General features: G+C 55.8%; 2 protein-coding genes across 2 annotated transcripts, besides 11 other annotated features; both read right to left on the minus strand.

Moving 5' to 3' along the window:
* Positions 1 to 1,766: a sequence feature (heterozygous, non-Esmeraldo-like haplotype).
* Positions 91 to 111: a microsatellite.
* On the minus strand, positions 1,208 to 11,263 carry Tc00.1047053506415.10 (dispersed gene family protein 1 (DGF-1), putative; the record flags this gene model as incomplete). The annotated part of the gene is made up of 1 exon (XM_802336.1): positions 1,208 to 11,263. One exon carries the CDS (start codon positions 11,261 to 11,263, stop codon positions 1,208 to 1,210), a length of 10,056 nt encoding a protein of 3,351 aa, XP_807429.1.
* Positions 1,767 to 1,981: a sequence feature (areas merged during assembly that could not be assigned to a particular haplotype. This can correspond to areas where the two haplotypes were merged or to regions with more than two copies in the genome that were merged during assembly.).
* Positions 1,982 to 10,327: a sequence feature (heterozygous, non-Esmeraldo-like haplotype).
* Positions 10,328 to 10,462: a sequence feature (areas merged during assembly that could not be assigned to a particular haplotype. This can correspond to areas where the two haplotypes were merged or to regions with more than two copies in the genome that were merged during assembly.).
* Positions 10,463 to 12,935: a sequence feature (heterozygous, non-Esmeraldo-like haplotype).
* Positions 11,367 to 11,389: a microsatellite.
* Positions 11,439 to 11,486: a microsatellite.
* Positions 11,492 to 11,641: a microsatellite.
* Positions 11,689 to 11,758: a microsatellite.
* Positions 11,804 to 11,828: a sequence feature (AT_rich).
* On the minus strand, positions 12,015 to 12,935 carry Tc00.1047053506415.30 (hypothetical protein, conserved; the record flags this gene model as incomplete). The annotated part of the gene is made up of 1 exon (XM_802337.1): positions 12,015 to 12,935. A coding segment is annotated over one exon (921 nt), but the record flags the coding sequence as incomplete, so codon positions are not given.

A 12,935-nucleotide genomic window follows, 5' to 3' on the forward strand; every position in this document is an offset into this window, starting at 1 on the left:
GCTTCTGTTCCTTAGGTCCCGACGGCATGACACTTACGGCACCGCACAGCCGCACGATAGAAACGCACATTAAGAACGATACGTGCGGGCAAAATAAAAATAAAAATAAAAGGATGCAAAGTAAAATAAAAGGCGCGGTGGCAGCACGATGCCTCTGCGATCAATCACAGGCAGCAAATAATCCACAGAAACAGTGAATTGAAAGGTCGAAAGAGAGAGGGAGAAAGAAAGGAGGCGGAGCAAAGCACCGCGGTACAAACAAAATATGTACACGTCGCACAATCAATGCAGATGAACCATACACGCAAACAAACACAAAGGAAAAGTCGCAGAATCCAAAATGACACCATTTAAAAAAAAAAAAGATTTCGCCCCTGGTGGCGACAGGGACATCGTCGTGACGTTCAGCGGTCATAAACACACACACAAAAAAAAAAAAAAAACAGAGACCGGAAAAGGGCAAAAAAGACATTGATGCAAGTAACTGCTTAACCGCATGAAAGTCACCGCACCCTCTCACTCCCAGCGGACCCACGCAAGACATACGAGAGCCGTGAGTCCTAATTGCCTTTAAACCATCGTCACAACGACGCGGCAGCGAAAAAGAGAGACATGCAGTTCACCATATCTCCCACCTACACAAATGAGCCCTCATATAAGCCCAGCCCAATGGTCAGTTCCTTGTGATCTGCCACATAACAGCCTTCCTATAGAGTTTCCACACGCACTCAGATAAGAAAGAAATGAAAGCAAATAGATACACACGACGCATAACCATCACTGGCGCAGTGTAAACACATGCAAAATCCTTTTCATTGCATCACCCCAAGCTTCTCAAGACCGTCACCAAAAAACAAAAATACAGAAAAAAATCACTCAGCCCCACACACCCATTCCTTCGCTCCCCCACATTGTTGGCCAAAAAGTTGTCTTTAATCCCTTTAAATACACTTTACCATGCTTTTTCCCTTAATCACTCAGCCCCACACACTCATTTCCTCGCTCTTGTACATTACTGCTTTTATTATCATGACCTTTCTCGGGCAGTTACGGTTACGATGAGCATCTTGACTGCGTGCCGCCCGTATGTCCGATTTAAACCCTTTATTCTTTTTTCGCGCCAAATCCACCCCTGCCCTCCGCTTTCTGTTGGGGTAGGCACGGCGCGGTGACGGCTCAAGGCGTGCCCGGAAAGCGGCGTCCCCACTCACACTGTCGTCTCCTCCGGAGAAACTGGATGGGACTCGATGCGCTTCTCTTTCACTTGCTCCTCGTCTTTGCCGTCGGGCAAACAGTAGTCTGGACTTTTGCGCTGCTCGCGCAGTGCTCGCCAGTTTCGGCTCTCCACGTACCACAAAACAATGCTGTACACAGTGATTGCAAGCACCACGCACAGCAACAGCAGCAAGATCGCCGCGTGCCCCCTCACCCCGTCGTCGCCCGGCGCAAGATGGTTTGCCGCGTTGACAATACACAGCGCCGCAAGGAGCACAAAGCCCGCAGTGTGCATCACCGTCAGGAAGGCCGAGCGCATCATGTTCGTGAAGGCAACCACGCCCGCACCCGCAAGCAGCACAGCAGCCATGCAGAAGTACTGGACGTGGCAGCCTCCCACGGGCGGGTGCACAGCCGCAATCAGGCCCACCACACACAGCACCGACAGCTGGAACACGCACATATACGCTTTTCCGTCTCTTACGTGCGAAAAGATGCTGCCGTACATCCGCTGCTGCGCCGCGGGGTACCAATACCCGACGGGGTACAACCAGCGCAGTGGGAACGGCTTATTCGAAAACCCCTCGTATTCCTTGAACTCCGCGTCACAGCGGCACGAAACAAAGTAGCACACGCCAGCAGGGAACGCCACACCGTATAGCATCCCAACGACACCAATCACGTAGTGTTTCACCTGTGCGTCGGACATCGTCAACAAAAAGGCGGAAAACACACAAATGCCAGGGTGCATCACGTACGCCACAAGGTACGTCAGGCTCGGGAAGCGCATCGCCGCCCACGCACTCGCAGCGTCCACGCCGCGCCACCGCTGGAAGGCGGCCGTCACACCGTAGTGCACGCACCCAAACACAGCGGCGAGCAGCGCATTGCCCACCACCATCCACAGCGGGTCAAGGGCAGCAAACACCGACAGGAAGTACGGCAGCAAAGCCGTGCTCGCACGCTCCCAAGCGGGTGCACATGACATCTTCGCGAACACGCCGAGCGCCTGCATCTCCAGGATGGAGCCCAGCCAGCCGCCAGCGGCGATAGCAGCAACGGCTGTGCTGGCACCAACACCGTTCAATACCAAGAGTGCCCGCGACAGCCCCACCGGCGTGTTGGAATTGATGGTGAACGCCCCTTCCAGCACACCGGTGCATCCGCCGTGCAGCGCATGTGGAGTGTACGCAAGAAGAATCTTTTCGTCCATCCCAATAAAGTATTTGTCGTCTTTGGGTACAGTGACCTCCAGCACACCCCGCGGGTTCGTCCTGTTGCGCTCCCATGTCGAGTTGCGTAGCTTCTCTCCCCATGGCCCACTGTAGCCGTTCGGCTGCATCAACGACGCGAGCGCAAATGTCAAGTACGGGCGGAGATCAGCGTCGCGTTCCCATCGGAACGGCGGAGGCAACGCCACCGTCAGCTTCTTCGGCGTGGCGCCACTCAAGCGAATGTCTTCCAATGTCAAACCGCGGCCCGGTAGTATTGACACATCCAGCGCCGGGCATGTCACGGTGCGGTTGCACCCGTCCACGTGCGGCAGGTACACCGGCAGGCAGTCGCGCCCGTACCCGCCCTCAACACAGCGGCAGTGGCACGACCCCGGCATCGTCCTCGTCGCAGCAGCAAAGCAGTTCACACGGGCGTCACATGCGCCGCACGCCACGGTGCGTGTATATCCCGAGATGCCAACGGACTCATACTCTGCAGCATTCAGTGTCTGCCCATTGTGCCTTACGCAACCAACAACGAAATCCCCACCGGGGCCCTCCACCGCAATGGTGCCGTTCATCACATGAGAACCACCGCCAATGTTTCCGTAAAGCGCAAACGTGCTCTTTAAAAAGGTTATTTCTGACGGCTGTGACGGTAAAGACAAAAGCCTTTGTCTGCCGCCAATCTCGTTCCCGCGCACTGACAGCCACGACCCGGACGCAAACGACGCCGACCCCCGCAGCACCAGCAACGCGTCATCGGTCAGCACACCGGTGTTGTCGTTAATAACGACGGCGGATGCGTTCAACGAGAGGCCTTTATAAAACAGCAAACCGCGGCCCGCGTAAACACCACTCTCCGACACGCGCAGCACAGCACCCCCCGACAGCACGGTCCGCCCACCCACGTAAAAAGCATAGTCGCCACCAAAAGAGGCGGTCTCCAGTGAAATGCCGCTGCTATCCAGCCGAAGCGCGGCCCCATCCACAATCACCGTCCGTCCACCACTTTTGACCGCCAGAAAGCCAACACCATGCATCAATAGGGTGGAATTTACAAGCTGTAGGCCGGATAGTACCAGCGCCGGAGTGTACACCGCGGCCTGAGAGCCCAGAAGATACTCAAGCGGCGTCGACTCAGTGGTGATAAGCAGGGATTCGGTCATGGTCAACATAGACTTCGCGGGGAAGGTGCCGGTCAGCACAATCACGCCGTTGAACGCCTCCACACTGCAGATCGAAAGCTCCAGCTGCAACTCCGACGACGGCCATGCGCGAGAAGCGCCTCCACCGCCCATCACGTACAGCACGGCGCCGTTCAGCAGCGACACGTTCTGCACAAAGATCCGCACGCCGTCCCGCGCCATCCACGGCACGTAGAGCACCGGACTCACGCCGTCCAGCACAACGTGGCGCAGCGTCACCTCGTTCGCGCCGGCAGGCACAACAAAAGTGGACTGCACCACTGTATCCTCAATCTCGAACGCAGACGCAATAAACCCGGCAGAGGCTGGCAACGCGGGAGCTCCCACAGGCACGCACGCCTCGCCGTACCCGCCGCTGCCGCACGCGCAAAAGCACACACCGTTCCTCATGCTCGCCGACGCCGTCCCGGGCGCGTAGCAGTGCGTGTCCCTGTCGCAGGCGTCGCACCCAGCAACGTCGATGCTCCCAGCGTCGCCAAAACCAGCCGCTGCGTAATCCTCCGCCGTCGACAGGACACGTCCACCAGCGTCGTTGCACACCACCCTCAAATGCGCCCCAGCCGTGAGTGACAGGCTCGCCGACAGCATCCGAGACAGCAGCGCTCGGTTGCGCACAAAGCTCAGCGTGCTCCCAACAGCGGTCACGGTGCCAGCGGCGTGGAGCATCTCCCTCGAGACGCCGTCGTGCACGTTGCCCTTCGCCAGCAGCATCGACCCGTCGGCCAGGCTCACCGTCGAATAAAACGCCACCGCGTAGTCCTCCGTCGACGAAAAGTCGTTCCGCACAAGCGCCACAGCAGAGCCCGACACGCTCACAGCCCCACGCACAGACACCGCATGCTTGCACAGCAGGAAGTCGCTGTCAAAAAACGCCACCACGGAGCCGCCGCTGGCCGCAACACCGCCCTCCACAGACACGCACAGCCCCAGCGCCGTCTGCACCAACAGCCCGTCCACGTACAGCGCACCACGCGACGACAGCGCCACGCCGCGAACCGCCAAAACGCCAACAGCGTCGCGGAACACCGCCGCCACGTGCGTGCGCGCGATGGTCAGCACGCTCCCCGTCAAACTCACGTTGTGCAACACGAGGCACGCGGACGCGTCGCCAAGATCGTAGGCGCCGCGGTACGCAACGCGCTTCTCTGCAATCAGCACCGAGTCCACCACAGTGACGCGCGAGCCCGGCGGAAATCGGTTCGCCACCACCACGCCGCCGCCAGAGCGCGACTCAAGCCCGCTGATCAACACATCGGCGCGCTGGCCAGCAGGCGGGTCGGACCGCCACCCAACAACGTACAGGCTCGCTCCGTCCAAAAATGTGCAGTTCGCCAGTGTCACGTTGCGCACGCTCCCTGTCATTGACTCCATTTCCACCACAAAGTCCGCCGCAAAGGTCACACCAACGTAGCACACCACCGACTGCCGATGCCCTGCAACCACATCCCACGTCACATTCATGTTCCGCACACAAGGATCATCGTCATGGCTCCTAGGAACATAGACGGGCAGGCAGTGGTCGCCGTGTCCGCCCTCCGCGCACGTGCAGGTGCAGCCATCACTCGAGACCGTCGTCGTGTACGCGGGGAAGCAAGATGACGCGAGGATGCATTGGTCGCTGCACCTCTCCTCCTTTACAGCAAAAGTATTGGAAACCTTGTCGCGCAATTTTTCCGCCGAGCCTGCCGGTTTGTTGCAAGCAAGGATGAGGGTTGAGGTATTACTCCCCTCAAAGCGGCCGTTTGGCTTGAACACCACGGCAGCAGCTTCGGCACCTCCCGTGACAGGCAAGACACTGTTACCAGACACCACCAGAAGAGACCTCTCTGTCTTGACAGATCCAAAGCGGCCCACAACACTCGCGTTGTCGTATGCGGCATTCTTGCTGATAAATACCCAAGAATCCATTAGCTCCATCGCCTCTTCAACGTGGAAGACAGAGATCACCACAAGACCAACGTTGCGTTCCAGCAACAAGGTAGACTTGCTCTTTACCTCAAGGGTGTCCAGATGCACAAATGCCTCCAAAACGCCGGAGACAAAGCTCCGCTCCACGCTGAACACCGAGTTGTTATGCACCCGCACCGCCGTAAAACTGTCGTCACTGGACACACGAAAAGCTGCGCGACCACCACCAGAAACGTGGAACGAGTTGTCCGTCATCGCAAAAGCAGAGTACGACTGCACGGCCATGCCGCCCTTCGCGACGTACACAACGACAGAATCTGATCCACCGGTGTGGAAGTTGTTGTCCATGAGAATAAGAGCAGAATGGCCGCTGAGCACCAAGTCCCTCGTCACAACGCAAGACGGGTAGTGGAACGCCACACCGGGCACAGGAATGGCCCTCGTCACGTTGAAGTGGTTCCCGCTGATGGTGATGTTCGTGCGCGGTGGGAACGCACCGGCAGGACTCAGCACGGCATCCTCAAAGCTGTTGCGGGTAACCACAATGCTCAGCGACCCTACCCTTACATTTGCGGCACCCTCAAGAACAAGCGCGGCTCCCCGCTCCCATTTGCACCCGTCAAATATGACGCTCACAGCGTCGCCGACCATTGCTCCAACGGCCACCGTGAACCGCATGAAGGTCCCGCTGAACGTCACGTTGCGGTAGCACAGCCACGACAGCCCGCCACCCACCGTCTGCGTCACCTCGGGGTACACCATGTCGCTGATGCACCTGCCTTGGGCAGGTGTGGCCGGTAACAACGAAACGGGCAGCGAGAGCGCAAGACGCGACGGGGCGCACACATCGCCGTATCCTTCAGCAGCGCACTGGCACTTGCAGCCACTGATCGAAATTGTCAGCGGAGCAAAGCAACCACCAATTTTGTCGCACTCTCCGCATTTTACTGCCGTCGTCACCCCGGTGATATAAGCTTTACGCATTTCCTCGACGGTTGACTCCATTTCCTCTCCAATCATCAAGCATCCCGCAAAAAACTTGTGGCTGTTGTTCTCTTCCTTCAACATAGATTTTTTCAGGCCCATGGCACGCATCTTGCAGCCTGTCAGCGTCAGCGCGCTGCTGTTGTCAATATCCACGGCGTATAAAGCTGAGGTACGAAGCATATCAGCTGTCGGAACATCGTTTTCACGCAACTCCACCCAGCTCGACTGGCGCACGATCCATTCACCGTACAAGTAGACGCCAAACCTCACCGCACCGCGGTTCCCCACCATGCGAAAGACGCTGAATTCCTCCACTGTAATGATTTTGCTGTCAAGGATGCTCTCTCCTGAAAGTACCACGTTATTGAGTAACGCTAGTGCGGAGCGATTGGCCACCCTCGTCTTGCCATTCATGTCCAAAATGGCCTTTGCCCCTGCAAGGGTACAGTTCTGCACGTAAAGCGCGCTTCCATCCAGCAGCGTCAACGATTCCTCCACCGCCAAGCAGGACCCACTGGGAGTAAAGCCTACTACCCTTCGTGGTCGGCGAATCTCGACATTACTCAGCAGCAGTGAAGAGGAGCCGGCGAGCAGGAAATCCTTCAATGCGACAACAGCAAACCTGTTGGAGTACCGATAGGGTGTAAAGAAAAGGGAAATCTGCTCGGCGTCGATCTCATTGATGACAATATCTGTGCCACGTGGAAAGGCGTTCGAAAATGACACGCCGGAAGACTGCATCACCACCCTCCTCACGCGAATCAGCACGCCAGCAGACTCCACCGCGTCGCGGCCACCCACAAAATGCACCGCAGCCCCGTCAAGAAACGTGCACCCAAAAAAAGTGATGTTTATGGGGAGGTGCAGTGGCATTCGCATGAGAGAAAACTTCAGCGCAGCGCCCACGCCACTAAATGTGACGTTGGTGTAGCAGTGGTGCGTCTTCCACATCTCAATTGAGATGTTTTTCAGCGTCTGGTCCACCACGCAGCTCCTGTTCACGTCCACATCCCTCTGTGTCCGAGGCACCGCGGCAACACTGACCAACTTAGCCTCAGGCGCGCGGCATGCCGTGTCGCCGCCCTTGCAGGCCCCGCAACCAATCACAGACGCTTTCTTGAATGCATCTTCGTAATTCACCTCAGCACTGTTCTTCTTGTTGCAACCCGCCAGCAATCTTGCCGGTGAATGCACTTTCGCCTTGACCCCCATCACTGCCTCCGCGGAACCCTCCAAGACGTTGTGGGAGAAAACGGCAACGCTGCCATCATCCACAAGATCAAGTGCCTCAGTATTGCGTCGGTATACGTAGTAGAGCAAGGCATCCCTCACTCTGTTCTGCTCCACACGCAGCTCCGCCCCACCGGAAATAGTGAGGCTATCGCCGTGGTAAAGCAGCGCAGTTTTAGAAGAACCCTCTGGGCCCGTCATGGTGTTCCGCGTCACCTCTAGGAGAGCCGACGACGTCAATTTGCATGGGTAGGTTAAAGCAACCCCTCTTCCGGAAATCATATGCGAGTCTATGACGCGAAAGCGTCCCCCAGAAACAATTTGAACGGTTTTGAATGCAATCGCGGAACTCTCATGAAACTGCGGCACTGCCGCCTCCAGCCGGCATCCCTGCACGACAACCTCGCTCGCGTTCAGGATAAAGCCATCCGTTATAGCAATGGCCTCATTTGTCGCAATAACGGCGGTGCGATGCAGCAGAATCGATGCATTCACACCAAAGTCTGCCTCAAAAAATATGCCCAAGGGACCCGCTGTATCCACAACACTGTCCACCACACGTATCCGAGACCCCAGACCAAACACACCGTCAAAAACAACACTGCCCTCGTCCACCGTGGAATCAGTCATACTCATGTGTACGGCGTATTCGCTGTTCCCTGTTATTCGCAAGCCCGACAGCCTGCACTGCAGCAGTGTGATGTTGATCGTCCGCGTTGCCGGCCTGAAATCGCTCATGTCGATGACGAGCGGAGAAGTGAAATGCAGACCCACAAAGCACAGGCCAGAAACACCGGGCGTGGGGGCCGCCACCTCATTCACTGTGCCACCACGCACGCATGGTATCTCTGCAGGGGCCACAGGAAGCGGTGGTCGTGGCCCAAGTTTCATCGGGATCTCCGCCGGCAGGCAAGAAACACCGTGGCTGTCAGCAGCGCATTTGTATCCACATTTATTTCCAGTGCTCTTTATCGCCTTCGAAGCAAAGCCTTCAGCAATCCACGTGCACTCACCACAACCGTACGACGTCACGTTCATTCTCATGGCGATACGACCGTAATCCTCCAGAGGCATTCCATTCAGATTGTTGCACGAAACGTACACCGTCGGCCTCATCGTCTCTGGTGGAGTAGAGAACGAAAAGTAATTCCACATGGATGCGCCACTGTACGCGCCCGGGACAGGCAAAAAGTTGTTTCGAAGCACCGACCAGGTGCTTCCGGTTTCAAACTCAACTTGATTCAAAAGAAAAACACTCTTGACTCGAAAGTCGTTGTCCCGTTGCACCAACCAGCTCCCCTTGTTTACGGTCAAAGACTGCATGCTAATTACGGATTCGCTCGGACCAAACTTGTTCCCGGAAATCTGCAAAACGCTTCCCCCTGTTATTGTGATACTGTCACATTGCCACGCATTGCCGAGCCGTTCGATCGTCCTCACCCGCCACGAATTGTTCTGGATGACAAAGACGGAGCCGCCACCCACGGTCAGTTTGGATGCAATGAATCCCATCACATGGAGGTGGGCGTTCACAGCACAGTTGTCCATGTAGAACGAACTTTTCTTGTCCAGCAAAAGGTCACGCTCCACGAGGATCGCAGCGCACGAACCCCCGCTACACATGAACGTCGACCGCGTTACGACAAACTGCGACGACAGAAGCCGGACGCCGTCCAGGACAAGTGCAGAGCCGTACCGGGATTCATTGTGGCCAGAGGTCGTCGGCACGTACAGCGAGCCGTTGACCGTCGCACGCAGCGTTGAGTCTGCCAGGAGTACCTTTGAATTAGCCGGCAGTCTGTGCTGCAGCACAATCGTGCCCTCCAGCGACGTCACATTCTCCATTTTCACAATAACGCCAGGCATCAGTCGCGCGGTGTCTTCTTCAACCCCTTTGATCCGCAGCTGCGCGCCGCCCTCGAGCAGGCAGTGGCGCAGCGTCACTTTCAGCGCGTCAGCAAACACGTCCATCGAGCGCAGGTCCACCGTCACAGTGATCGGCCCGCTGAAAACAACAGCCTCAAGACACAGCGTTGCCTGCCCGCCGCCGATCGTCACGGACTCCGTCAACGCAACGCCACTCACGCAACCCTGCGCACCGCCAGCCTTCGCAACAGGAACGCCAGGCGGCAAGCACGCAGCACCAACGCCACCGCGAGCGCATCGGCAAGAGCACTCAGAGAAAGATGTCGTCAGCGCACCGAAGCAGTTCTGTGTCTTGTCACAGCCGTCACACGGCACCACGTTCACGGAGGGCAGGCCGGCGGAACGGTACTCAACGGCACTTCTAAGCAACTTGCCATCGGCACGGTTGCATTGCACGGACACAACACCACCATTTGTCATCACCGGGCCGGCAACAAGCGTTTTTCCGGTCACGGCGCAGCGAGCAACCGACACAACTCCACCGCTGCTCACCGTCACCGACGAAAGCAACGCCGCAGAAGACCTGTCATTCAGAGCCCACACACGGTACAGCTCCAGCCAACCGCCATCCCCAATCTTCCCGCCGCTGGCAGTCACCACAGGAGCCTCCACACGCCCGACAACATCCACAAAACGTAGCACGGAGAGAGAAACGGTAAGGCGATTCCCGAATGCAAATCCGCCGCCGCTGCTCTTGACTGACGCATTCGTCACGGAAAACACAGACTTATCCTCCAAACTGAGACCTGACAAAGGCGGCACGTACATCGCGTATGTACGCGAGCCATGCAATGCCTCCAGCGACACGCCGTCAAGCACGACCATGCTCGACTTCAGCTGCACGCCACCCGCAACGTGCATCGCTGCCCCACCATCTGTGGACGTCCTCAAAATTGTGTTGATCACATACAGCTTTGAATGTAATAGCAATGTCGCGTACAGCACAAGCGGCGAGGCGGGGGCATCGCTCATTCCGCGAATCGGGGTATATTTCACAGGTCCCGTCACCGCAATCGTCGAGTCACAAATCGTCACATTTGTTTGCTCTGGCAGCTTGTGCGCAAACACCAGTGAACAGAACTCCCCATTCAGGCCGCTCACGTTCATCACAAGACTGTGGTCACTCACTGGTGCACTGCGGTAACCCAGCACGTAAATCTGCGAACCCTCCTGGCACACACAATCCTTCAGGTCGATGCGCAGAGGGCCGGGAAGCATCGCCTCCATGTCAAACACCACTGGCACCCCGCCCGTGATCACCACACCGTCCAGCAGCACACTGTCCACGGCCCGGCCCACGGTGATGGGCTTGCTGATCCTGCCGCCACGGAGTCGAAACGGCATGGCGTGTCCCACAGGGATCACACTTGACAGGACAATAAACACCACCACGGCAAAAAGCAATACATAAACGGGGCATCGAGGACCGTAGCAGGCGTTACAGGGCAAGAATCTCCCTTTCCCTCGCATAGATTTTGCTAGTGCACACACCCCTTCTCGTTTCCTTGAGGTATTGGTCAGTTGGTGACCTTTATTTTCTTCTACACATATTTCTCTTGCCTTCATCCCAAGCATTCCAAAATACTAAATCAATTTATTCCTCCCTTCCTTCGCACTGTGCCTATTTAGCAACTTCAAGCAAAATATTAAATCGATTCTTGTCGCTTATGTGTATATCTTTGTTTGTTTGTTTGTTTGTTTTGGTTTTGGGCTTTTGGTTTTTTCTCCCCTTTTTTATCGCTGGTGTTGATTTTGTTTTTTTTTGTTTTGTTTTGTTTTGTTTTGTTTTTTTTCTTTTTTTGTTTGTAGTTGTTATTTCTGTTGTTATTTATGTTGTAGTTGTTGTAGTTGTTGTTGTTGTTGTAGTTGTTGTAGTTGTTGTAGTTGTTGTAGTTGTTGTAGTTGTTGTAGTTGTTGTAGTTGTTGTAGTTGTTGTAGTTGTTGTAGTTGTTGCAGATAATAATATTAGACCTTCTAAAGAAAGAGAAGACCGGTAGGCAAATAATAATAATAATAAATAATAATAATACACATGTAACCACAATAATAATAAATAAAAAATAATAATAAATTTCATTAAATTCCCTCCGCTCCGCCCCAATGGCATCCGCAATCAAATATATATAAATATATAAATATAGAGAGAGAGGGACGAGTGGGGACGGGGTACAAAAAAAAAGAGTAAACATGCGTCATTGCCGCTACCACCGTCTGCCCGTTTCACCTACAGAGGGAGGAAAGACAAAAAGAAGAAAAGGAGTTAAACGGCCCACGTGTTGTACGGGAAGGAGAAGGAGGAGGAGGGGACCGCTGGTGGGTTCCCCCGTTACTCATCGCCGTAGAGGTCCTCCTTCGTCAGGGTGTAATGTTTCTTCCTTTTGGTGTCGCGTGGCTGCGGCCTTCTCGTTTTTTTCTTCATTTTTTCCAGTTTTTGCTGCACCGCCTCGTCCTCGTCCTCGTCATTATCGGCAGCGGCAGAGGCAACGATACTTCCCTTCTTCTCCTTCTTTTTCTTCTTGAGACGCTGTAGCAGCTGCTTCTTCTCCTGTTGCCGCAACCGACGCAAATTGCGGCGCTCCTCCACAACGGCGTGTCGTGTTTCCCCCACTTCTGCAACTTCCCGCTCAATGCGGCGCCGCAGATCCCCGCGTGTCAACTCCTCGTACCCATCGGGGTTGGCTGCCTGCCGCAACGCCATCTCGCCTTCCGTGAACATAACACGCACCGAGTGCACGGTTCGCCGCGCCACGGAGTAATTCCTGCAGCATTCCGCCAGCTGAAGGAGAATAGCACGTGTTTCCGCATCCGCTGCAGCATGAGCCGCGCTCTCTTCATGGCCGCTGCAGCTGCCACTTTTATCCTCGTTGCGGCATCGCTTCCGTTTGTTTAATGCCCCTACAGACGTTAACTGGCCGTCCTTCTGCTGATGCTGTTCGCGTCGACGGCTGGACAGCATGCCCCCCGCCAGGGGAGAGATGAAGTAATCCAGCACACGCTTCTCCACGCAATTCCCTCGACTCATTGCGTGGAGCGCGATGCGATCGCTGAGGGCCACAAACAGTGCAGTTGAGAGTGCCGCACGGCACAGCTCGTCAAATAGGACGTCACAGACATGCATGGAGAGACCTACGGCGGTGGGCTCCGGCAAAAGCTGCCCCTGACACACGTAACACGCCTCGTCGAGGGCACGGCAGAGGGGGTCATGTGTCAATACATCGGCGTCGCCGTGGAATGTGCCGTCCTCGTC

The sequence above is a fragment of the Trypanosoma cruzi genome, genomic scaffold, assembly GCF_000209065.1.
Source record: "Trypanosoma cruzi strain CL Brener 1047053516517 genomic scaffold, whole genome shotgun sequence".
NCBI lineage: Eukaryota > Euglenozoa > Kinetoplastea > Trypanosomatida > Trypanosomatidae > Trypanosoma > Trypanosoma cruzi.